Source organism: Protopterus annectens, chromosome 13.part0 (genome assembly GCF_019279795.1).
Source record: "Protopterus annectens isolate FY-2018-M chromosome 13.part0, PAN1.0, whole genome shotgun sequence".
Lineage (NCBI taxonomy): Eukaryota > Metazoa > Chordata > Ceratodontiformes > Protopteridae > Protopterus > Protopterus annectens.
Genome location: NC_056747.1, coordinates 300,875,414 through 300,902,367, shown reverse-complemented (window position 1 = coordinate 300,902,367; position 26,954 = coordinate 300,875,414). Strand labels below are relative to the sequence as shown.

General features: G+C 45.3%; 1 protein-coding gene across 1 annotated transcript in view; it reads right to left on the bottom strand.

Annotated features, from left to right (window-relative positions):
- The window catches only part of RNF126 (ring finger protein 126), a 673,386-nt gene that overhangs the window by 446,901 nt on the left and 199,531 nt on the right, over window positions 1–26,954 (bottom strand). Inside the window, exon 3 of the mRNA XM_044053890.1 lies at window positions 865–928. Within this exon, the coding sequence (XP_043909825.1) occupies window positions 865–928 (64 nt within the window). The remainder of the gene's footprint in view (window positions 1–864; window positions 929–26,954) is intronic.

Below are 26,954 nucleotides of genomic sequence, written 5' to 3'. Positions count from 1 at the left end.
TGTTCTCAATAACCCCCACTTGCTGCCTGCAGTAATAAAAACCCATTACTACCCAATGTGCTGTACTGAAAGTTTCCAGTTTACACATGTCACTACTAAAGGAAACATACAGGCTTTCTATCAAGATCAAATTACCAGCAAAGTAAAACAGCACCCTTCCAAACTCTATGGACTGTAGCATAACAGTTAAGAAAGCAACATTATTACAGACTATCAGCCCTCAAAGGACTATAAATACTACCGTAATACTGTGTACATCTTATAATCTACCAGCATAGTCCTGCATCTTTCAAAATTTAGGCAGTCAAAGCTGCAAACTTTGAAGGCGTCTAGAAGCCAAAGGCATACAAAAGCAGCTGGAGAAAAACAGTTGTAATGAAAGCAATTAAAATAGCACATGTAAAAATGACAAGTCTGCTAGAAATATGGGTGGCAATACTTCAAGCTAGCAAATTCCTCCACCTTAACTGCCCAGTTTTTCTTTTTTTCTTAATCAAACCCCACATTACTGATGCTGTGCTCATTTTAAAAAAAACTAGAGAACTGCAGATGTTTGCCAGCAAGCTACTGTCACTTCAGTGTTAAAATGTCCACATTGTGGCTTTATAATCAACTCTTACTGAGGTAAAAGGTCTGAAGCATGATTTCCAACTGCCCAAAACATCTGAAATGTAATCAAGAAATTAGGCTTTAGCATACTATCACGCACAGCACTCTGCTGTAGTCACTAAAACCAGTTCAATACCTGAATTCTTTGTACTTTAAAATAACTTGAGATTAAGGTTATGGAATGCTGCATACAACAAAACCTAAAAAAACAAAAGTGACAGTAGGTACTTGGCAAGTAATTATGGTAACACAAACCTCGATAGGGTGTCGATTCTGGTCACTGGTCGAAGTCGTGGAACTGGAGCCATTTTCAGCATTCCTACTAGAATGAAAAGCAGAATTTAAAATATTGCTTCTGCAGTTGTTTAAACTTATTATCCAGGAAAAACATGTTAAAAAGCAAGCAGTTCCTATCCAGACTGCACCTGTGCCTATCCCTTCTGACTGGCTGAATCAGTTCAGTTTTCCAAAGGAATGCAAGACTGGAGCAAAACCCAAGAAGTTGCAGTCTGAGTCGTTAGCTGCACCCCTGGATTCTGAAATACATTTCGCAGAACTGCAACACTAGCTACAGAACAGAGACAACTTGCAACCTTTCCTACATCAAAATCCAAAGTAGGGGCTACCATGGACACAGACGGTTTTATTCACTGCAGAGCAGCTTAAATCCACCTGCCCAAAAATTTAGAAAAAAATGAACTACACGTAACAAATTGTTGTTGTCTTTCGGATTTTCCCAGTTGGGGGTCACCACAGCAGAACTCCGGTCCGCTAATGATTGGCAGTACATTTTGACGAACGCCGAGGTGCCAGCTCGACGTTCAACCTTCAACGAAGGCACGCCCATTTACGCATGTCTTTCGAATACAGAAAAATCATGGGCATTGCTTGATGACATAAAAGCATATGGATACGCTGTGAGCAAAAGGGTATACACCTTGGTAACCATCACTAGACATCAAAATTAGAAAAAGTGTAAAAAATAAATAAATTGTTCCCGTTTGAGTTACTAAAACAACTAAAATAAAAAAACATAAAAGGTGCACATGGAAGAACGTTTTTCTTAAACTGTTATCACTACAACAATCCATGTGTAATTAAAACCTCCTAACAGAAGACATTATTGCTGGTAGTCTGGTTTCTGACTAAATAAGGAAATCAGACTCCAAGGCATCCTAATGACACCAAAATTCCCACACAGTAGCATAATAGCTTTGATAAATGCAAAAATAAAATCTCCAAGTAAATCTTAACAAAGAATTAAAATAACTGCCACACAAAAAAAAAACAGCATGTTCCAGAATCAATGAACTCAACTTGTCCAATTTGTGCGAATGCGTAAATCAGTTGGCTGACGTTATGCACACCTTCACATACAGCGAAGTGATGGAAGCTTCAGTATTAACTTCTGGACTGATTAACTTACATAAAGGCATGCTGTGGAGTGTGGATTTGCTATTTGGCACTGAGGACAGCAAACTTAAGCTTTCACCTCTCTAACTGCATGCTACTACCTTGCAACTGTAATTAAAAAATAAGACTAGTACAGAAAAACAAAAGAAAGTTAATACTATCTAAACAACTCAAGTCAGCTACATTAGACCACATCTGTGCCATGCTGAGCAGAAAAAAGTGACAGAAATAGTATTTCAGAAGGTGAAACATTTTAAGTATGTAACACAGGTTCAAGGTTTCTGTGCTGCTGGCCACGGATGTGACTAACCTTGAGGGTCATTTTTATGGAAGAAGAAAACAAGGGGTGTGAAAGTTCACAGAAGCAGGGTTATGACAGAAAAAATGTTTAGCACTTTCCCCAGACTGCAAATTTCAAGTCCCACAGACCGGACAGGTTTCACAATGAAGGATGCAGATTCAGCACTCCTTTATGAAGCTATCTGATCAGCCAGGTGCTGGGCCAAATTTTGCTATCCACAGGACAATTAGCGAATGCAACCTGACCACAGAATAACTAACAGACTCAGATTATGAAAATTCCCAACAAATGTTAAAAATCACAAAGAATGACCTACCAAGACAGTACTGGACATTACTCCATCTAAATTTGGAACTTTTTTCACTCAAGTTGTTGGTCTGATAAGTAGGCTTTCTTGACAGCTTGAATCACCTCTGAAATCTTTATCAGCACGCCCTACTGAATGAGATGGTCTACATAAGAAGGCAAGCTTTGAGGTGGAGCCTGCTGTTCCCATCCCCCCTAGTTATGGGGATGTCCTTATCTAACAATCAGGAGACTTGCATCATGAAACCATTCTCAGCCACCAAGCAGTGACAACAATGAGTTTTGGTCTTTCTTCCTTTAATTTTACAATGATACATATAATCAACTAGAATGGCAAAAAGGTAAAGAGGAAAAGTACAGTTGTGTACACTTACCACAAATGTAGATGTTCGAGTGTATTCAATGTTGCAGTCATCACACTTGGGTTATCTGCCTGCAGGTAGCCCTCAGTCAGCCCGAATACCAGAGTCTTAGTATTTCTGCATCGGATCCTGTCGCTTCTTCCATGACATCAGGTCGTCAGGGGTATAAAAACAGGCAGCCAATGCCATTACATCAGTTTTGCTTGCCCCAAATGTCAGAAGCCCACAAACAGGGAGCTAGTATATGGTGTGGAAACCACCACCAGTAAAAAGTAAATACTAATACCATTAGGAATAGCCATAGAGAAGAGAGAAAGATAGAGAAAAACAGGGGACTGGAGGGAGGGAAACCAGGACTGCAACAGTGAATACACTCAAACATCTACATTTATGGTAAGTGTACACAACTGTATTATGTTCTTTGTGTTTCACTGTTGCAGTCATCACACCTGGGTTGATTCCCAAAGCTGAGGAAGGGTGGAGGCAGTCAAGAAGAGTTTGGGCTGGCTAGTATGCCCTGCAAGACTGCTGTAGCAAATCCTGTCCTGGACTTGGAAAAGATAGGTAAGTGGTAATGTTTGGTGAAGGTGTGTATAGAACTCCAGGTTACATCTTCCAGAATGTCCCTGGTAGGGACTCCCTGTCCTGGACTTGGAAAAGACAGGCAAGTAGTAATGTTTGGTGAAGGTGTGTACAGAACTCCAGGTTGCAGCTTCCAGAAAGTCCCTGGTAGGGACTCCACTGAGAAATGCTGTAGAGGTAGAAGTAGCCCTAGTGGAATGTGTTCTGACCCCCTGAGTGGTTGGTTTTCCATAGTGCTTGTAGCAGAAATGGATGCAGAGTGCTATCCATTTGGAAATGGTTTGTTTAGAAATGGCCTTGCTCTCTACCCCTGTTGCAAAACTGACTAGCAGCTGGTCAGATTTTCTGAAAGGCTTAGTCCTATCAAGGTAGAACCTGAGCTGTCTGTGCACGTCCAAAGAGTGCAGGATCCTTTCCCCTTTATTCTGAGGGTTAGGGAAGAAGGTTGGCAAATGGATGGATTGGTTTAGGGCCACACTGGACACTACCTTAGGCATAAAGGGCTCATTCTGAGGAAAACCCTGTCAGCATGGAAGATAATAAAGGGTTCCATTTTTAACTCTGCTGAAGCAGCAGGTTCAAAAGGAGGAAGGGTGAGCTTTTCCAGTACAAAGTTAAGGTCCCAAAAAAGGGGTGGGTGCTCTCCTTTGGGGCCTTAAGGTGTTAGCCCCCCTCAGGTACTGTTTGATGAGAAGGTGAGAAAATAGAGGTAGCTCAGTATTGTTATGAGCCGAAATGGCAGACGCATGAATCTTAATGGTGGAGAAGGATAGGCCTCTGTGGAGTAGCTCTGCTAGGTAATCCAGGATTAGAGGCATGGAGGGCACAGCTGTGTCCTTTCCTTTAGACTGAATCCAAGAACAATACCTTTTCCACTTTTCCGCATAGGATTTCCTAGTACTAGGCCTTCTGGCTTCAAGAATGACATCCAGCACCTGTTTACTTAGGAGTGGAGTATTTAAGGAATAAGCCAGGCTGCAGGATTTAGGGTTTTTAATTGTGGATGCAAAATCTGTCCCTCCTGTTGTGACAGCAAGGAAGGGGTCTGGTGTAGGTGCCAGGGTGGCACCGTTATCAGGCTGCGGAGTGGGAACCAGTGCTGGCGTGGCCAGTCTGGGGCAATCGTCCTTGGCCTGTCTTCTTTTATCTTGAGTAGTACTCTTGAGAGAAGGGGCAGAGGGGGAAAGGCATAGATTGACAGGTTTTCCCATTGAAAGGATAGGGCATCCACTTTCCAGGCCCTGCTGTGAGGGTTCCTGGTACAGAACTTGCTTAACTGGTGGTTGTGGGGGGAGGCTAAGAGATCCACCTCTGGATCAGGAGGTTGAAGGTGCTGGGCTCCAATTTCCACTCCTGTGGGTCTAGGAGATTTCTGCTCAAGTCATCTGCCAGAGAATTTTGTTTGCCTGGCAGGAATTGAGCTTATAGATGGACTTGGTTGTCCAAAGCTGTGCTCCACAGAGTCATGGCTAACCTGCAGAGTGGATAAGAATGCGTCTTCCCCCCCCTGCTTGTTTATGTACCACATAACTGTGGTGGTGTCTGTTTTTATCAGCAGTTGTCCTGGAAGGATTAGGTATCTGAAAGCTGTCAAGAGCCTTCTGTACAGCTAGCATCTCCTTTTGGTTGATGTGCAGGAGAATTTGGCTTGGGCTCCAGTGGCCCTGAATGCATCTGCCAGCCATGTGGGCACCCATGCATAGTCTGATGCATCGATGGTCAGGGTTTGGGTAGCGTGCGGTAGAGTAAAATGCAGTCCCTCGTTGTGGTTGCATGCTTCTGCCCACCAAAGGAACTCTGCCCGCAGACAAAGAATGATAATAATGACTTGTTTCCAGGTCCTGAGAATATTGGCACCAAAGACTTTTTAAGCACCACTGAAGTTTCCTCATATGCAGTCTTGCATATGGAATTAGCAGAATACATGAGGCCATGAACCCTTGGGCTTGCAGCATTTTTCTTGCAGTTAGCTGGGTTCTGGTGGCCATTTGCTTGAAATAGTCCGACAGACTTGTTTTTCTGAAGTGAGAAATGCCATCAGGGAAGTTGTGTCCAAGCTTGCTCCCAGGAATACAATCTTTTGACTGGGTACCAGTTGTGATTTCTTTTTGTTGATGGTGTACCCCAAAGAAGTGAGAAGGCTTTTTACAAATGCCAGGTGCTGAAGCAGCAATTCCTGGCTGTCTGCCTGAATCAGGCAGTCGTCCAAGTACGGGTAAATTTGGATATTTCACCGGCTGCAGTATGCAATGGCTGAAGCCAGGCATTTTGTGAATACCTTGGGCGCAGTAGATAAGCCAAAGGGAAGTGCAGAGATCTGATATTGCATAGATCCTGCCATGAAACATAGATATTTCCTGCATGATTCCCTGATGGGGATGTGCAGATAAGCTTCTTTTAAGTCTAGGGTGACTAACCAGGCATCCTTGACTAGCATACGGAGAAGATGTTGCAGGGTAAGTATCTTGAATTTTGGGACCACCAGGAAGGTGTTGAGAATTGAAAGATCCAGAATTGGGTGCCAAGAGCCCTCTTTTCTGGGTACCAGGAATAGGCTGGAATAGAAACCCTGACCCCTTTGTTGTACTGGAACTGGCTGACTAGCTCTGATGTTGAGCAGGGAAAGAACTTGGTTTTGAGTCTGGAAACCCACTTGAAGTTGGCAGTGAATGGAAATAAAATTTGTACCCCTGGGATATAATGTTGAGGGCTCATCAGTCCTGAGTGATGGACATCCAGCTTTTTGCATGAAGGGCAAGTTTTCCTCCTAGGGGCACATGCAATTGGGCAGGGCTGAGAGGTACAGTTGAGAAGTCATTGTGAACTTTTTCCACACGGAGGTGGCTTACCACTCCCTGTTTTAGGGGTGGGAGCACTCCATTGCTTACATCTCTGCATATACAGAGTCTGTAGTCTGGGTGGTCTGTTTCCCCTGGGTCTTGTTTGGGAAGGCCTGGAGCGGGGGCTGGAAAGGACCTGTGTTTTGAAGGGCAATGCCTACTGAATCGAGGTGGTTGCACTTGTAAGAATTCTTTAACAGTTTGCATAGATTTAGCTTTTTCTTCCATCTTTTTAAGAACTTCTTCTGCTTTGGTACCAAACAAAAGGTCCTTATTTAAAGGAGCGTCTAGTAATTTGGATTTGACATGATCTGGCAAGGTCTGCTCCTTCAACCAAGCATGTCTTCTCAGTACAGAGCCAGTGACTGCAGCCCTGCAAGATGCTTCTAGCGCATCAAAACCACACTGCGAAGTATGCTTACTAACTTGGTTTGCAGAATGCATAAGCTCTTGCAAATCTTTATTTTCTGCACAATCTGGAAATATTACAATTTTTTGTTTAATGAGATCCATAATATGTTGCTGGTACTTCAGCATGTGAAACTGGAAATTCAGTGCCCCGATAGCAAGAGTTGCAGAGGTATATACCTTCTTACCCCATCTTTCTAAAGCTCTGGAATATCCCTGTCCGAAGGGGTAGGATTTTTTGTCTGTAGTAGCCTTAATACCTTTAGGTACCTGGGAAATTATCTCGATCAGCAGTAGGATTCTTTAAAAGAAACTTGTGAGAATCAGGTACTCGGTAGAACCTGTCAGGTTTCCTAGGGGCCAGAGGTAAGGTGTCTGGAGTAAGACTGGATTCCAAGAAAACATCATCCACAACATCTAGGACAGGGGGGCTAAAGGACTGTGCTGAGGTAGCTCTAAAAATTCTCCGAGTCTCTTTTTGGACGGAGGACGGTCTTGGCATTCCCAATGGAAATGCTCTCTTAAAGTATGCAAGGTTTCACCAAAAGAGATATCCTCTGGAGGGGAGGCAGAGGGAATGGATTCCTCTGCACCTGAATCCTCATAAGCTGATAAGGGCATGTCCTGATAATCAGAAAGGTAAGAGTCATCAGACTCCTGGTCTGTAGAATCTGAAGTCAACTGAATTCTTTGTCTCTTAGCAGGGGAAGGCTGGCTTCCTCTAATTAGCATTATAAGGTCTTCAGCCATTCTAAGCATTTGTTTTTGTGGCATGGGGGCCTGAGCATGCGCTTTGGTCGTCTGTTTTCTAGGTCTAGTGCGTACTCTGGGCCTAAGAAACTCGTCAGTTTTGGCTACAAAAGAAATTGCTGGTTCGAACATCGGTAGGTTGGAAAACACCCTCAGAAGCCGGTGCCTGCACAGTGGCACCGGATCCATCCAAGGTAGAGACATCCGCTGGTTCCATAGTCGAAGAAGCATCTCGCGGTATACCGGACTCCGAATGGGTCTCAGCAGAAGCCTGTGAATCCACAGAAGCAGGCATCAGGGGTTGCAAAGACGCCACAATGAGTACCGGTGGACTGGTGACTAGCTTAACGGAAGCGTCGTTGGCAGTTTTGGACCTATGCGGTCTATCTCTGGCTTTATCCTTACATTTTTTCGGAAGATCAGTAGTTGGATGGCTTACTGAAGCCATTTCAGAATACGGAGATCGAGAGTGAAAGAATTTAGCAACAAAAATAGCCTGTAAATGAATGGTTTGCGTGTTAAACAAGGCACAAAACCGACAGCGGGGGACGTCCTGGTCTGGGCCTAAACAGGTGATGCAGTAAGAATGAAAATCTCTGTGAGGTATTTTCTTTCCACAGGCAAGACAATTGTTAACTTTTTCTGACATCGGTTAGAGCAAGAAAAAAGGATCCTTAACGGGGTACTTAACTTTAGAAGACTTCAGGATTATCAACTCGAGAAATGAAAATTTCAGGTAGCGGCCAACCGGCACTTGCGAACTGCTTCAGGCTCCTCCTCTTCTAGAAAGACTGATGTAATGGCGTTGGCTGCCTGTTTTTATACCCCTGACGATTTGACGTCATGGAAGAAGCAACAGCATCTGACGCAGAAATACTAAGACTCTGGCATTCAGGCCGACTGAGGGCTACCTGCGGGCAGATAACCCAAGTGTGATGACTGCAACAGTGAAACACAAAGAACATCTCCCATACTACAGAAAAAAGCACATTCACCAGTGTCTTTCCCTTGACCTGCTGAATCAGGAGGGGTGGAACAAATCAGTATCTTTCCCTTGACCAGCTGAATCAGGAGGGGAGGAACAAATACTCCACGATGACCAAAGATCATTATGTAGGTTTTCATATCAAAATTGTGATGTCCTGTATTGAAAGTCCCAACATCATAAAAATTACATTACGACTACCAAAAAAACAGTGAATTCTGAACCTTGTTATACTTCTAAAACAGCCTTGCAGGGAGATTGTGCCTTCTGCACATCCCTGCTACTTATATACAGCAACTAAGAAATCACTGTATCTTGGAGTTGGACAGGAATACTCAAACACAGTAAAGAGAATCAGCAAACTCTCCTTATTTCAGTGTAAAATCTCATTCCTCGGAGGATCACAATTATGACCCTTGGACTTTCAACAGGCACACAAGTGCGTACACACACACAGACACACATCCTGAAGACCCTGATCAAATACACAGTCTGCATCTACAGTTTCTGGAGCAGACAGGAGGCCCAGTTCACAACACTGATCAGCTTTGTTCACTTCCCTTGTGATATCAACCCCCAACAGAAGGTTATCACATTATCTGGTCCACTACCAAATAAGTATTGACTTTCGGTACAAAGGGTACAATCTAGGTCTCGCTTGCTTATTTACATATCAAACAAATATGTTCAGATGAGGAGAGGCCTCCGAAGAAGCTACTCCTCCTAGACGTTCTGGGCCAGCAGCTGTACTATGACCTCTAAACAGCTGAAAGGGAGCCCCATGCCCAGTAGGAACCAGAATTCCTACACCAGTGGGAACCAGAACAACTCCAATATCCACAAGTCAAGCATTTGCTATTAAGAATGGTGAAAGGTTCAGTGAACCTTCCTCTATTTCAAGGTCAGAAATAGTGTGCCCTACATTCACAGGAAGTCTGTCAGCATAAGGTGTTTCTGAAGTAAGTGCCTTCTTACAGTCCAGTGCATCATGAAAATTAGTACCACAAGTCTGTGGCAGTCACAAAGCCTAAAAAGCACAGCATAGCCAGAGCTTGAAGTTTGCTCTACCCAGATGGGCAATGCCATAATCTCCTTGGCCCCCCATATTAGTAGAAATGACAAAACTGATGATGTGCCCTGATTTCCAGGATGGCTGCACATTGAGTAACAGCCCATTTCTAGCTCTCCCAGTGTGAAAAAAGAAACTCAGCAGAGAAGGCCAGCAAACCTGTGTTTATGGGTAAATTTCAGTAACTACCTAGTAAGTGCACTGTCTGGATGCCAGGAATAATGAAATACAGAAGACGTGGAAAAACAATCCGTTACAAAAAGTGAGGAAGAAATTTCTGCAGCTGTTCAGAAAAAAACAATGCAACCTTCATACATGACTTCCAATAACCCACAAGAAAATATAAGACAACTGCATACAGACCTAATTAAAATAAACAAAACACTGATGGAATATAACACAAATTACAAAAGTCTGGTAAAAAGGAATATTTAAACAGATATTCAGATGAGATGATAAAGTTGCAAAAATCAGAAGTCGAAAAGAAGAAAAGGCTGGCGGGAAATGAGACTACTCAGGAAGAGAGGTTTTAAAAAAATAGAATTAGAGGACAGAGCACGTAGGGAAAAAGTACAGTTTTGTACCTACCATAAATGTAGATGTCCAATAGATATGCAACTGCAGTCCTTACATATGGGTTGTCCTGCCTCAGGCAGCCCTCGGTCGGCCGGATTCCAAAGTCTGGGTCCGGCGTCGGCTGATGTCGCTTCCTCCCCGACGTCAGAGCGGCTGGGGTATAAAAGCATCAGCCGACGCCATCTTCCTCAGTGTTTCTTGCCCCAGATGCCAGGTGCCCTCCAAGGAAGGCTAAATTTAGAACTGGATAAAAAATTCCAGACAAACACAATAGCAATAAACAGATATACCATAACAGATATCCCCAGCTAAGTATAAAAGAAGGGAAGTGGACCCAATACACAGAGGGGTAGGAGGGAGGGAAACCCTGACTGCAGTTGCATATCTATCGGACATCTACATTTATGGTAGGTACAAAACTGTACTATGTCCTTCAAGAATGCAACTGCAGTCCTTACATATGGGTTGAATACCATAGCCAAGCTGGGGGTGGTAGGTTCTAAGATAAGGATGGTGTAGCTAAAATGCCCTGCAGGACTGCCGAAGCAAAGCCTGCTCGGGATCTGGAATATAAAGGCAGGTGGTAGTGCTTGGAAAATGTATGCACGGAGCTCCATGTAGCAGCTTCTAGAATGTCCTTTGTAGCCACCCCTCTTAGGAAGGCTGTGGAGGTGGCTGTAGCTCTGGTGGAGTGTGGTCTGATATTGGCTGGCACACCCTTTCCATGGAAAGAATAACAGAATCTGATGCAATGTCCAATCCATTTTGAAATTGTTTGTTTGGAAATTGCCTTTCCTTGCACTCCAGGAGCGTATGCTACAAATAGTTGGTCAGACTTTATGTTGGCCTTTGTTCTGTCCAAGTAGTAGCGTAGTTGTCTGTGTATGTCCAAAGTGTGCAGCAGCTTTTCCCCTTTATTTTGAGGATTGGGGAAGAAGGTGGGCAGGTGAATTGCTTGATTTAGAGACACCCTGGATATCACTTTTGGCATAAAAGAAGGATTGGTTCTTAAAGAAACCCTGTCCTGATAAAAATGAGAAATGGAGGTACTGCCATGAGGGCCTGTATCTCCGAAACTCTTCTTGCTGAGGTAATTGCCAACAGGAAAACTGTTTTCCAGGAAAGAAATTGCAATTCTGAAGATGCTGCTGGTTCAGAAGGAGGAAGAGTTAATTTTTCCAACACGAAGTTGAGGTCCCATGCAGGCACTGGTGGTTTTCTGGGAGGCTTGATATTCTTTATCCCTCTTAGAAATTGTCTTAGTAAAGGATGTGAAAACACTGGAGGATCAGTGTTGTATGATGCTGAAATTGCTGAAGCGTGTATTTTTATGGAAGAATAGGAAAGTCCATTATGCAGCATTTCTGCTAAGTATTCCAGTACCTGTGGGATGCTCATTACTGATGCATCCTGTCCCTTGTTGGTATTCCAGATGTTGAATCTCTTCCATTTGGCTGAATAAGTCTTTCTGGTGGAAGGTCTGCGTGCTTCCAATAATATTTGTTGAACTTCCTTGGAAAGAGAGATATGGGTAGAAATCATGGAACCCTCCAGGCTGTCAGCTGCAGAGTTTGCAGGTTGGGATGAACCGTCCTGTAATTGTGCTGAGTCAAGAGTAGAGGCCATTGAGGCAGGGGCCACGGGTTGGTGCAAGTTATGCTCCTTAGTAATGAATACCAGTGCTGTCTTGGCCAATCTGGAGCTAATAAGATGCCTTTCGGTTGCTCTGCTTTGATCTTCAGTAACACCTTGGTCATTAATGGTAGAGGTGGAAATGCATAGATTGTTAGAGAATTCCAGCTGAATGAGAGACCATCTATTCTCCAGGCTTGTGGATGCTGTGTCCTCGAGCAGAACCTTTTCAGATGATGATTGAGGTGGGAGGCAAAGAGATCTATGTCCGGCCTCCCCCATGCATGAGTTATTTGAGCAAAAATGTCTGGATGCAACATCCATTCGTGCGGGTCCAGGATGTTTCTGCTTAGACTGTCCGCCAGAACATTGTCCCTGCCCGGAACAAACTGGGATTGCAGCTGTAAGTTCAGTTTCAGGGACTTTTCCCAAAGAGTCATTGTTAGTCTGCAAAGGGGGTAAGAATGAGTACCTCCCTGCTTGTTTATGTACCACATAATAGTGGTGTTGTCTGTCTTTATTAGCAGATGGCCTTGTTGAAGATATTTTCCGAAGGCCTCGATTGCATGAATTACTGCTAACATCTCTTTTTGATTGATGTGTAGATGCACTTCCTGGGGGGTCCATTGCCCTTGAATGCATCTGCCCTTCATGTGCGCCCCCCCATCCATGGTCTGAGGCATCCGTTGTAATGGTTTGGCTTGTTTGAGGTTTGTTGAAAGGCATACCTTTGTTTGACTGGCTTGCTTGGGCCCACCACAAAAATTCCCTTTTTAGACATGGGATGAGTGGGATAATTGCTTCTAAGTTGTGGCTGTGTTGAGACCATAGACTTTTTAGGTACCATTGCAGTTTTCTCATGTGTAGTCTTGCCAGTGGAATCAGTAGAATGCAAGATGCCATGAAACCCAGGGCCTGCAGGATTTTCCTTGCAGTCATCTGGGTGAGTTTTGCTAGGCTTCTGAAGTAATGTGGTAATTGCTCTTGCTTCTCTTCTGTGAGGTAAGCCATTTGTGATTCTGTGTCTAGTTTGGCTCCTAGAAAAATTATTTGTTGGGATGGCAGTAGTCTTGATTTTTGTAAGTTGACTGTGTATCCCAAAGCCTGTAGTAAGTAAATGACATAATTCAAGTTTTTTGTCAAGGCTTGCTTGCTGTCCGCTTGTATAAGGCAGTCGTCCAGGTAAGGGTATATTTGTATCCCCTGGAGTCTGCAGTGTGCAATTACTGATGCCAGGCATTTCGTGAATACTCTGGGTGCAGTAGATAAGCCAAAAGGCAATGCTGAGAATTGATAATGCTCTGACCCTGCAAGAAATCCGAGGTATCTTCTGCAACTGTGTCTGATTGGGACATGCAGGTATGCCTCTTTGAGGTCCAGAGTAACCAGCCAAGACTCCTTGCCCAGCATGGGAAGGAGTTGCTGTAGCGTCAGCATTTTGAATTTTGGTACAATGAGAAAAGTGTTTAGAGCGGACAAGTCCAGTATAGGTCTCCATTGCTTTTCTTTTCTTGGAACAAGGAACAGTCTTGAGTAAAATCCCTGGCCTTGTTCCTGAGGAGGGACCTTTTCTATTGCTTTGATTTTTATCAGCTTTGAAACTTGTTTGAATGCCTCTGCCCTTTGATTTTGTGGCAGGTTTGGCATGCCTTGTCTTGTTGGCAAAGTATGGAAGTGGAACCTGTAGCCTTGGTCTATTATGTCCAGAATCCATTTGTCCTTTATTAAAATGTGCCAATTTTTTGAAAATAAGGATAATTTTCCACCTAAAGGTGCTTCTCTTTGAGCCTTGGTCGGCGGTGTCAAAGTCAAGTCATTCTGATTGTCCCTGTGGAGCAGGGGATGTCCCTGCGCCACCTCTCTGATTAGTCGGTTGCCATTGGCGTCCTCTGTAGGAGCCTCTGTATTGCCCTCTTCCTCGGGTACGCCTGTTTTTTCCCCTTTGAAACTTGTCAGTGTCTGGAAAGGACCAATTCTTAGAAGGCCAATTCCTGCTGAACCTTGGTGGCTGAACCTGGAGGAAATCCTTGACTGTTTGCACTGATTTGTCCTTTTCCTCAATTGATTTCAACAAATCCTGAGCATTACCACCAAATAGCTTGTGTTTTTCCAGAGGTGCATCTAGAAGCTTTACTTTAACATGATCTGGCAATGCCTGTTCTTTCAACCATGCATGTCTACGAATGACTGCCCCTGTCATAGCTGCCCTACATGAAGCTTCCAATGCATCATAACCACACTGAAGGAAATGACTGCTAACCTGCTGAGTGTTATGGACCAAATCCTGCAAGGCCTTTCTATCTAAAGGCTCAGGAGAGGTTAACTTTTTCTGCAAATCATCCATCAAGAAATCCTGATACTGAAACATATGAAAAAGGCAATTAAGGGCTCTCATGGCAAGAGTGGTTGAGGTATAAACTTTTTTGCCCCACCTCTCCAGGGACCTAGCTTCCCTGTCTGAGGGCAAAGGATTTTTGGCCGTGGATGTGGCCACCCCTTTGGGCCCCTGGGAAATTGTTTCTAGATCAACAGAATGGGCCTTAAATAAATGTTTGTGAGTCTCTGGAACCCTGTAGTATCTGTCCAGCTTGACAGGAGCAGGGGGGAGAGAATCAGGAGAAGCACTCGAATCTGAGTACACATCATCCAGTACATCTAACACTGGAGGGATAGCTAAAGGCCTGTGTTGGGGAAGCTTAAGGAAGGTACAAAGCCGCTTCCTGGAGTCGGAGAATTCCTGACCTTGCCACTGAAAATGCTCTCTCATGGAGTGGAGAATTTCCCCAAAACAAATATCCTCAGGAGGAGAGGCAGAAGGAATAGATTCCTCCGCATCAGAATCCTCGTAAACCTGGAAGGACTCTTCCTGGGTATCTGAGTGATCAGAGTCACCAGAGGCTTCATCTGAAGAAAGGGTGTCTGTATGCTCAACCCTGGGCCTTTTGTCAGAAGGTGGCTGAGAACCTCTATCAGGAATGGGCCTGGGAGCCTCTGATTATGGAAATTAAATCTGCAGTTAAAGTCATAATTTGTTTATCAGTAGTGGGCTGAGGCAAAGCTTTAGGAGGGTGAGACTTAGCCTGGCTGGCAGCCTTAGCACGTGTGTAGGCCTTGATAGACATAGGGGGCCTAGCTGCCCCACGTGCTGGAGTCACCTTGTCCACGGGTATGGTCTCAGGCAAATCCTGGGCTTCAATTTCTGGAGGAAAATCAACAACCGGCACCGGCGCAGGCTCCGGGGCCGGAGTGATCGGTAAAGCGGTGTCGTCAGTCCGGAGCGGCGGAACAACCGCCTCAGAAGAGACCGATGCACTCGCGCTAGTTTTTGGTGTGGTGTCGGTGGAAGTTGCGGGCCGAGAATGTCGGTCCCAGTCTTTCCGTTTTTTTGGAAATATGTGGTGTCGGTTGTTCCGACGGCATGTTATAAGAATATTTATCGCCAAAAAAGTCTTCAACAAACTCTGCCCGGCGCCTGAGTGTGCGCTTATTGAAACAAGCACAGGCGGCACAGGCCGAGACGTCGTGGTCTGGGCCAAGGCAGGGGAGGCAGTAAGAATGGAAGTCCTTATGAGGTAATTGTTTACCACAAGACAAACAGTTATTAACTTTTTCAGTTTTTTCTGACATCGGCGGAGGCAAGAAAAGGTTCCCCAACGGGGTACTTAGCTTTTTGATGACTTCGGATAGGTAAAACACAGGAGCTGACCGACCGGCACTTGTGAACTGCTTCTGCTTCGGGCACCGCGCGGCAAGAAAGACTGAGGAAGATGGCGTCGGCTGATGCTTTTATACCCCAGCCGCTCTGACGTCGGGTAGGAGGCGACATCAGCCGACGCCGGACATAGACTTTGGAATCTGGCCGACCGAGGGCTGCCTGAGGCAGGACAACCCATATTTAAGGACTGCAGTTGCATTCTTGAAGGACATCCTGAGATTTTCAGCTATACCAGAGAAGCTGGAAGGAACAGACTGCATACATTTTATGAAAGCACAAATAAGCAATTGGACTGGCAGTCCACAGCAGTAGTGGTTAGTTGAACGGGATCCACATCTTGTTATAGAAAAAGAACCTCGATCTTTAATAGTAAAGATGCAATCCTACCAATAGAAGGAGTTAATTCTGACACAAATGTGGCAGAAGGACAAAGTACTAAAAGTGGGAGACAGCTGAGTTTGTGGAGAAGGATTACTCACTGTACACCAGACAGAAGAGTAGCAAATTTATTCCACTATTCAGGCAATGTCAAGATGCAGGTGTGAGATTCAAACTGCTGTATCAAGCTGTCTTCAAGGTATTTTTCTCTGGAGGGACAAAATCATTTTTTTATGAAATACATGCTAAGGAGAAAATACTGAAGTCTTCCAACAAAAAGTAAGCTGTGAAACAGGAGAAGGTTCTGCTTCTTGTTCTTCTGTAATAAAGCTCAGAGAGGGACTGTACCTGTGAAACCTTTTCAAAATTTTCAAAAGAAAATGGTGGAGAAGGAAAGGATCAAGAGAGAGTTGACTAGAAGAATCGAAAGTACAATAGAAATGAAGCAGAGACAGGCTTTCGAAGATTAACAGTAATAAAATCAGTAACTTAATAGGGAATTACAGTACAATAATTATATTTGTGAAATATGACAGAACAAGAAAATCTAGAAATATTGGACTTTTTCATAATTTCTTGTTGTGGGGGACTCAAAGCATATTACCTACTTTGTGTCATTAATGTTCGGAAAACTACTTTGAAGAGGGGAAGGGCAGTAAAAAAGTTAAAGATTTTTTTCTTAAACAGTACCAATTTTGTGACGTGGTTTTCTTTACTTGCTACACAATTTTTTTCAGCATTTGTAAGTGTAACGGGGATTGTAAACAGGTGCTGCTGTTCTTTTTTCTTTATTTTTTCTCCCTTTTCTCTTTCTTATTCAGTTTTAAGAAATGTAAGCACTGCAATGTAAAAATAAAGAAAAGCCTGGTTAAATAGCATGACAAAAGAAAATTTGTTTTCTCTCATTCTTGCATGGGGGAATGACTGGATTAAAGACCTCAGATTAATTTAGTAACAAGGTTTAAGACAGAGCAAGTAAATGAATAAGAACACTGCATATTATGAGTCTTTTTCTGGCAAATACACTCATGCTCAAAAACAATTCTGCAGCTGGTTTTCATGTTTCCATGGAAACAATCTGATAAAGAGAAACCGGCTGCTTGGTTGTTGTGACAACACAGACACAATATGATAAAAAGAAACTGGTTACAGTCTGGAGGAGACTGATTGGCTGGGGAAGAGAGGAAATTGGCTAAGAAGATAATGTTCTCTAAAAGCATTCAGGGGTTTTCCCAGCTGGGAGAACTATAAAGGTAATACAAAACCAAATCAGCACTTGGTAGATGCACAGGCTACACCATGCGTCTTAGCATGAATAACTTTTAGTTATGTACTCACCATAACTTCAGATGTTTGGGATCCATCTCGCCTACATTCTGAATGATGGGTTCGGAGCCGATCCCTCGGCTCCGACTCGGCACGCTTATGCCAAAGAGCGAAGTCTCTTATTGGCTGAGCTTACTATATCCCAGGATGCACCACCAACAGTCCCCCAGATCTAGTTTGTCCGCATACATGCACACATGCATACCCTGCTTATATAACATCGTCAGATGAAACAAGATAAAAACAGTGGAGCTCAAAACCGTTCTATCTCTTCTGATCTGCAAGGCAGGGGAAGGAGGGTGGGTATCAGGAATGTGGCGAGATGGATCCCAAACATCTGAAGTTATGGTGAGTACATAACTAAAAGATGTTATGTGATCCTATCTGCCTACATTCTGAATGATGGGACAGCGTCCTAGCACCTGAATCCTGGGTGGCTCACTGGAAAACACTCCTGAGTACCGTGGAACCAAATGAAGCTCGTCCTTTAGATGCCACATCCAATTTGTAGTGGGAAATGAAAGTGTGCGGGTTGGACCAGGTAGCCGCAGCACAAATTTCAAATAGCGAGCTTAGAATGAAAAGCTATAGAAGTAGCCATAGCTCTGGTAGAATGAGCTTTGATAGATGATGCGAGTTGCTTATTTGAAGAAGAATAGGCCTGAGTTATGCAATCTCTGATCCATTTTGAGATTGTAGCTTTTGTGATGGTTTGGCCCAATTTATTATCTGAGAAGGACACAAACAACTGGTCTGACTTACGAAGTTGCTGGGTCCTGTCTAAATAGAAGCGTAATTGCCTGTGAACATCCAATTTATGGAGAGTGTATTCTGCCTCATTAGAGAATTTTGGAAAGAAAACTGGTAGTTCTAGAGATTGTTGAAGACAGAAACTAGAGCAGACCTTTGGGACAAAGGATGGATTAGGCCTAAGAGATACTCTATCTTTGTGAAAAATGAGATACGGTGGTTTAATAGACAGGGCTTGAAGCTCTGAGACTCTTCTTGCTGAAGTAATAGCCACTAAGAATGCCGTTTTCCATGACAGATATTTTAATTGCAAGTAGCAGCCGGTTCAAAGGGGAGATGTTAATGCACGAAGCACTAAATCAAGATCCCACGGGGTGCAGGATGAAATACTGGTGGTCTTAACAGACTCGCACCTTTAATGAATGTTTTGCATAGCCTGCTGCTCATCAAAGGAGGATCCGTGGATTCATGGAATTTAGAGATAGCAGCTAGTTGAACTTTAATAGTTGAGACAGAAGATCCCTGATTAAATAGGGATGTTAAGAATTTCAAAACCTCTGGGACAGGAGCAGTGATAGGGTCTAAGCCCTTGAGTTGAGCCCAGATAGCAAACCTCTTCCACTTACTGAGGTACAATTTGTTAGTGGTGGGTTTATGGGCGAAGACAAAATGTGAACAACTTCGGTCTAGTGTGTGGCTCCTGACTAAGGTCGGAAGTGGAGGAGCCAAGCTGTCAATTTCAGAGATTGAAGGGACTGATGCCAATGTCCCGACTGATGGATTAGCAAATCCGGGATCAGGTCTAAGGTCCACGGATCGTCCACGCATGCTTTTTCAGGTAAGGAAACCATATCTGACGAGGCCAGTATGGGGCAATCAGAATCATTGAAGACCTTAGCTGAGAAGCTTTTGAATGACTTTGGGAAGGAGTGGGATTGGAGGAAAAGCATAAAGCAACCCTGTTGGCCAGGGTTGAGCTAGAGCATCCATGGCGGTACTTCCTGATGTGGAATCAAGGAGAAGAACCTTTGGCACTTGGTGTTTTGTGGAGTCGCAAATAGGTCGCAGCACGTCCCCATCTCTTGAAAACCTGGGCTGCTACTGTGCGGTTTAGAGACCATTCGTGAGGAGAGAGAATTGTCCTGCTTAATTTGTCCGCCAATACATTTGACTTTCCGGGATGTGGGTCGCTACCAAGAAGCGGTTGGTAGCTACAGCCCATTCCCACACTCTCATGGCCTCTCTGCAAAGGGGATACGATCTGGTCCCTCCTTGTTTGTTCAGATACCAAACCACCGACATGTTGTCTGTGTGGATGGCGATGATACCCTGAGGAAGGAACTTGTGTAAGGCCTGTAGGGATAGAAGTACAGCCCTCATCTCCAACACGTTGATGTGGAGAAGAGCTTCGTCCGGAAGCCAGGAGCCCTGAACTAGCCTGCCCAGACAATGCCCCCCCCACCCTATCTGGGAGGCATCTGTCGTCAGGGTAACCGCTGGAGGGGGGAGAACAAAAGGTTTGCCCTGATCTAAGTTGGAAGTCTGAAGCCACCAGCGCAGGTCCCTTTTGCATATTTCCGTAATCATGATGTGATGATTGAGGGGGAGATCTTGAAAGGACCATTGAGTTGATAAGAGCCACTGAAGAATCCTCATGTGTAACCTTGCTAGAGGAACTAAAAGTACCGTGGCGGACATTGAGCCTAGAATCTGTAGGACCATCCTGGCTGGGGCTTTGGATCTCGAGATCAGAGCTTGAACTTGGCCCTGTAAGGTTCGGATCCTGTCGGCCGGAAGAAAGACACGCATCAATCTTGAGTCTATCTCTGCTCCTATAAACTTTATGCTGAGAGGGCAGCAAGACAGACTTTGACCAATTGAATGTAATCCCCAGGAAACACCCAGGAGATGGTGGCTTTGAGGTTGTCCATAAGTAGATGCCTGGTGGTGGCAGTCAGGAGCCAGTCGTCGAGATAGGGAAACACTTGGAATCCAAGGCTCCTCAGGTGAGCCGTCACTACTGCCAAACACTTGGTGAACACCCTGGGGGCTGTGGTGAGACCAAAGGGCAGAGCACAAAATTGGTAATGACTGGCTCCCAGGCTGAAGCGCAGATACCTCCTGGACGCCTGATGTATCGGTATGTGATAATAGGCGTCCTTGAGGTCTATGGAGCACATCCAAACATCCTTCTCCAACAACGGGAGAATGGATTGCAACGTGACCATTCGAATTTGGATTTAAGTAGCGGATAGGTTCAGTCTGCTGAGATCCAATATTGGTCTCAGGTCCCCTGTCTTTTGGCACTAAAAAGAACCTGGAGTAATTTCCTGATCCGATTTGGTCTGTGGGGACCGGTTGGATGACTCCTTTTTGTAGCAGCTTTGAAGCTTCTGCGGCTGCTATTTCCCTTTGACTGGGTGGTGGGTCCGGGATTCTCTTGGATGGAGGGTGAGTATTTGAATGGGATGGTGTAACCTCCGGCAATTATCCAAGCACCCATCTGTCCTGAGTGATTGACTCCCAGGCTTTTAGGTGCTTGGCAAGCGACACCCGACTGGCTCGAGCAGCACAGCCGGGCAATCCCTCATGTCGTGTGGGAGGCTGAAGAGCCACGAAAGGACTCGCGGTCTCCAGAATTGCGGGCCCTCTGCCGCCTCTGGGACGGCGTCTCCCTGAAAAATTTCCCGCCCTCTGCCTCTGGACGGGAATCTTCCTGCTGTTGGGAGAAAAACTTGCGAGATTTCGAACCACATTTTCCCCTCCTTTGGCCTTGGGGTAAGGCCGAAGGGAGTGGAATAACGGGCCCCTACGGCAGATAACGTTTTCCCTCTTGCTCACAGCGGTAAGGGTGTCTTTCACCTTGGGTCCAAACAATGAGGACCCATCAAAGGAGCGTCGGCGAAGGAAGACTTGAAGGCCTCCATGAACTGACACAAGCGGAGCCAGGCTTGTCTCGAGAGCCACGCCTGTGCCTGCCGCTCTACCCGCCCTTCGGCCGCATAGGATATGAGCCTCATGGACGAGTTAGCAATTGACGCCAGGATAGCCAACTGAGAGCTAACGGACTGGGCTAGCTGCTCAGGTAGGTTACCCGAGAGGAGTCTGACAACTCCTTGACCAGATCCCTCTGAAGCCTAGTAAAATGTGCCAAATAATTCAGAGACCTTAAGGTAAAGGCCGCTGAAGTCAGGGTGCGCTTCCCGTACCTATCCATACTCCTAGACTCCTTATTAGGAGGATGGATGGACGTTGAAGCCTCTGCCACGTCCTGCTGTGTAGCAGATGCCACCACCATGGCATCTACAGCCACGCCTTTAGTAAGGAACTCCTTCTCGGGGGGAGCAGATAAGAATTTGTTCGGACGAGAAGGGACTGGTTCCACAGTATCCGGGTGTTCCCACGCCCGACAAACTAAATCCAGAAGCTCGTCAAGGGCGGAGATACCCAGGAGGCGGAGGGCTGAGCCCCAAAGGCCTTGAGGAGCACTGATTCGTCCGCAGAGGGGTTTGGACATCCAGCCGCCTCGTTGTTTGAGGATCTCTAAGATGTCTGCAAAGGAGACATCATCAGAGGACGACTTAGGGACCCCTCTGCATCATCCATATCCGTGTCCGATGTGATAGACTCGGGGAGTCCACGTGCTTCCTCTTGCGATCTCTTCCTTGGGGTTCCTCTGGAGATGACTCGAAAACCCTCAGGAAGAGGGGAACCCCAATGGGGTAACCTCAGGCCTCGGGGCTCCGCTGGCCACAGACAGGGAACTACCAAAGACCCAGTCTCCATGCCCAGGAAGGTGCTGGTAAAACCGAGAGATGGCGAAGAGGATTTGGCCAAGGCACTCCTCATGGCTCTGAAAGCGGACCTCCCGAATCCTGGGAGCGTCCAGTCTCCGGGCCATGATAGTAGACGGAAGTCCCTTGGCAGCACCGAGAGGGAGGCTCGAACAAGCATCGGTCCCGAAACATCACCCTCGGGTCCAGCCGAAGAAGTCCGTACCAAACTCGGACCCGAGGCCGGGTTGGAGTAAGGGTCGGCGCCGACCCTGAGATCTCCACCGGCTCCAAGAGCACCTGCTCAGACGGAGCCGAAGCAGTCGGAGGAGGAATAGCAATGGGATGGGTCATGGCCATCGGCTCCGAAGCCAACTGGGTCGGAGCCGAAACAAATTTTTGGAAGACTGGGGACTGGAAAAGTCTTTGGAGCACCCTGTCTATATCAGAATCCGACATTCTCGAAGACCGAGAGGAAACAGAACGGGTTCGAGAAGACCTCTCCCTCGGCCCCAAGGGACTAGGGGACCGGCTCCGAGGCGACTCGATGAGAATCGGCGCCGAGGAAACACACACACCAGATTCCAACGGCGCCGAGGTAGACTTCGGCGCCGAGGAGGAAGTGTCTGAGCGGGTGACCCTTGTCGGCTCCGAGAGCAGTGGAGCCGAAGGTGACCCGCCTCGATGCCCCAGCAATCGGCTCCGAGTCGAGTCGATGCTGGGCATCGAGGCAGACCGTTCGACCTCGGCTCGAAGTCTTTGGAGCCGAAGGAGAGGCCTGCCTAGGTCTCTTGGCAGTCGGATCCGACGGACTGGTCGGAGCCAAGCCCTTTCTTTGGCAGGAGTCGGAGCGAAGACAAGGCTTCTTCAAAAGAGGGTTTAATCAACCCTTTAAGAATTAATTTATTTTTCCTCTCCTGGAGGACCCTAGAGGAAAAAGCGTGACATACGCTACATGACTCCTGCAAGTGCTTAGCCCCTAAACAATAAACACAAAGTAGATGGTCATCAGTAACAGACATCTTAAAAGCACACTTAGTACATTTTTTAAAGCCCAAGGCCTAGGGGCTTGAGACATAATGTTAGCAATTCCTGACAGGAAATTTAACCACTGTAGAATCGGTTAGAGAAAACCGAAGGCTTACAGAAACTGTGTAAACACAACCTTAGGTGTACAAACCGGGAACTTTAACACAGTAAAAAGCTCAGTTATAGAGTTTAACCTAAAAGGCCCTGGATTGAAAGGGGCGCCAAAACAAACTCTACCCAATCACACACAATAAGTCCAGTACTCAATCGAACACAGCAATAGCAATAGCAAAAGCAATAGCCGTTAAAACGGCTTTTGTGAGATATAAGCACAAAAACTGACAGAAAAAGTAGTAATAAAAGCTACTCAGCCCAGCCAGCTCGAGACCACGTCCTTGCAGTTAAGCGGCAAACGAGATCTGGGGGACTGTTGGTGGTGCATCCTGGGATATAGTAAGCTCAGCCAATAAGAGACTTCGCTCTTTGGCATAAGCGTGCCGAGTCGGAGCCGAGGGATCGGCTCCGAACCCATCATTCAGAATGTAGGCGAGATAGGATCACATAACATCCTTTGTTTTAGGTTATATCATATCTATGAGTGTGGCTGTCGTTTGAGACTTTTGTTCCTATTAGGAGGGCAAAACTTCAATATTTGAAGGTGTGCATCATTTTGTGTGTTAGTACTCAGTTAATAGGTTTTGGGGGGTATTTGCTTGACGGCTTTCATTAAAACAAAGTTTTATAAGATGTGACATGGGCTTACATGGATATGACAAGAAACAACTCTATAAAAGTTCAATCTGCCAAACAATGTATGCATGTAACACAAAAGCTGGAACTAGACATTTTAACACAAAAGGTGTCATACATAAAACCTGGGAATAACTTTTTTAATGCAATGATGCTTTTTTAATGCAATGATGCTTTCTTAAATGTAAATGGCTTCGCAGATAAATACAAACAAGAAAGATTAGTGAACTACATTAAATATAGAGTGCAAATACCTATGTTACAGGAAACCCACTTAGAAAGAAAGTACAGTTGTGTACAAGTACCATAAATGTAGATGTTCGAGTGCATTCACTGTTGCAGTCATTGCATTTGTGTTATCTGCTTGCAGTAGCCCTCAGCCGGCCTGATTAACAAAAGTCTTGGGTCGTGCGTCGGTTGCTATCCCTTCTTCCATGACGTCAGGGGTATAAAACATGCAGCCGATACCATTACATCAGTTTTTCTTGCCCCAGATGTCAGGTGCCCCCCCTAATGGGAAGCAATTAAATCTATAATACAAGGATATACCTCCAACAAAAAAGCAAATACACTAAAAAGCTTTTTGAGCATAGTAAGTGAGAGTAGACGTACAGCCAAAAGAAGAAAGGGGGCTGGAAGGAGGGTAACTAGGACTGCAACAGTGAATACACTTGAACATCTACATTTATGGTAAGTGTACACAAAGTACAGTTTTGTACCTACCATAAATGTAGATGTTCGAGTGCTAATACAGCTGCAGTCATAACAGATGGGTTTTCCTGCCGTCAGGCGGGCCCTCGGTCGGCCGAATTCCAAAGTCTAGGTGCAGCGTCGGATGTTGTCGCTTCTTCCCTGACGTCAGTGCGACAGGGGTATAAAAGAACCAGCCAACACCATTTTCTTCAGTTTTTCTTGCCCCAGATGTCAGGTGCCCCCAGAAGGAAGGCAATACATAAATGTATGTAATAATGCAATGCAATATGATCAAAAAACAGTAGTTGCAAGCAAATACACCATAAAAGAATACCCCAGTCAGGTTGTATGAGGAGGTGTTAGCCATTAGGCCTGTCCCAAGAGGGGAAGGAGGGAGGGAAACCTGGACTGCAGCTGTATTAGCACTCAAACATCTACATTTATGGTAGGTACAAAACTGTGCTATATTCATCGTGCATATAGCTGCAGTCATAACAGATGGGTAGAATCCCAAAGCTAAAAAAGGGGTGGTAGGCACTAGGTGGAACTAGGAGGAGCCAGGATGCCCTGCAAGACTGCAGTGGCAAAGCCCGCTCTAGATTTGGAGTATAATGGTAGGTGATAGTGCTTGGAGAAACTCCAAGTGGCTGCTTCCAAAATATCTTTGGTAGGAACCCCCCTGAGGAAAGCTGCAGAAGTAGCTGTGGCCCTTGTGGAGTGAGATCTGATGCCTGCAGGTACAGTTTTACCATGAAAAGAGTAACAAAAGCGTATGCAGTGGGCTATCCATTTTGAGATCGTCTGTTTGGAAATAGGCTTCCCTTGAGCTCCTGTAACATAGGACACAAAGAGTTGCTCTGATTTTCTGAAAGGCTTTGTTCTGTCCAAATAATAATGTAACTGTCTGTGAATGTCCAAGGAATGTAGTAGTCTCTCCCCTTTGTTTTAAGGATTAGGGTAAAAGGTAGGTAAGTGGACAGCCTGATTCAAGGCTACCCTGGATACTACCTTTGGCATAAAGGAAGGATTGGTTCGTAAGGAAACTCTGTCCTGATGGAAAATGATGAAAGGCTGCACAGCCATGAGGGCTTGTAGTTCCGAAACCCTGCGAGCTGAGGTGATAGCCAGAAGGAAGGCTGTTTTCCAGGACAAATATTGCAGTTCTGTTGAAGCAGCTGGCTCAAAAGGAGGCAAGGTCAGTTTTTCTAGAATGAAATTGAGGTCCCAAGCAGGTACTGGTTGTTTCCTTGGGGGTTTTATATTCTTAGCCCCTCTGAGGAACTGTCTTAAGAGGGGGTGAGAGAATAAGGGAGGATCAGTGTTGTATTCTGCAGAAATGGCTGAGGCATGGATTTTGATGGAGGAGAAAGAAAGTCCACTGCTTAGCATCTCAGCTAGGTACTGTAATATTTGAGGTAAATTCAGTATTCCAGGATTCTGACCCTTTTTCTGATTCCAGGCACAAAACCGTTTCCATTTTGCGGAGTAGGCTTTTTTTAGTAGAAGGCCTTCTGGCCTCCAAAATGACATCCTGCACCTCCTTGGAGAGTAGGGTCTGTTGTGAATTTAAGGAATCTTCCATGCGGCTAGATTGAGTGTTTTCAGCTGACTGTGAAGAGTTTTGAAGTTGTGCTGAGTCAGTAGGAGAGGCATTAGAGGCAGGATCCATGGTGGGGAATGCGTCAGGCTCCTCAGGAGTGGGTACCAGTGTTGTCTTGGCCAGTCTGGAGCAATGAGAATCATCTTTGGTCCGTCTGCTCTGGTTTTTAATAGAACTTTGGGCAGCAGAGGAAGAGGTGGAAAGGCATAAACTGTCATTGTTGTCCATCTGAAAGAGAGTGCGTCCACTTTCCAGGCCTGTGGATGAAAGTTCCTTGAGCAGATGAAAGGTCCTTGAGCAGAATTTTGTCAATTGGTGATTTCTGTGGGTGGCAAAGAGATCTATGTCTGGCCTTCCCCATGCTCGAATTATCTTTGTAAAAACTTGAGGATGCAACTTCCATTCGTGTGGATCTGTCATATTTCTGCTTAGGTTGTCTGCCAGCGTGTTTTCCTTGCCTGGCAGGTACTGTGCTTGAAGTTCGATTTGTAATTCCAGAGCCATGTTCCAAAGAGACATGGCCAGCCTGCATAGGGGATATGAATAGGTTCCTCCCTGTTTATGTACCACATCACTGTGGTGTTGTCTGTCCTTATCAAAAGCTGGCCTGGATGCAGTAGGTCTTTGAAAGCCATAATAGCATTTATTACTGCTAGCATTTCCTTTTGATTGATGTGTAGGTGCTTTTCTTTTTGGGACCATTTGCCCTGAATGCACCGATCTGTCATGTGCTCCCCCCAGGCATAGTCCGAGGCGTCTGTTGTGATGACTTGATTTGCTTGAGGCTTGCAGAATGGGAGACCTGTGTTTCTTTGGCATGCTTGAGCCCACCACAGAAATTCCTTTTGAAGACATGGAATCAGTGGTATAATTGTTTCCAAACTGTGGCTGTGTTGAGACCATAGGTTTTTTAGGTACCATTGAAGTTTCCTCATATGCAGCTTTGCACATGGGATTAGCAAGATGCAAGATGCCATGAATCCCAGAGCCTGCAGGATTTTCCTTGCAGTTAGCCTGGTGAAGGTTGCCAGTTTTCTGAAGTATTGAGTTAGTTGCCCTTGTTTCTCTGGCGTGAGGTAGGCCATCTGGGTATTTGTATTCAAGCTG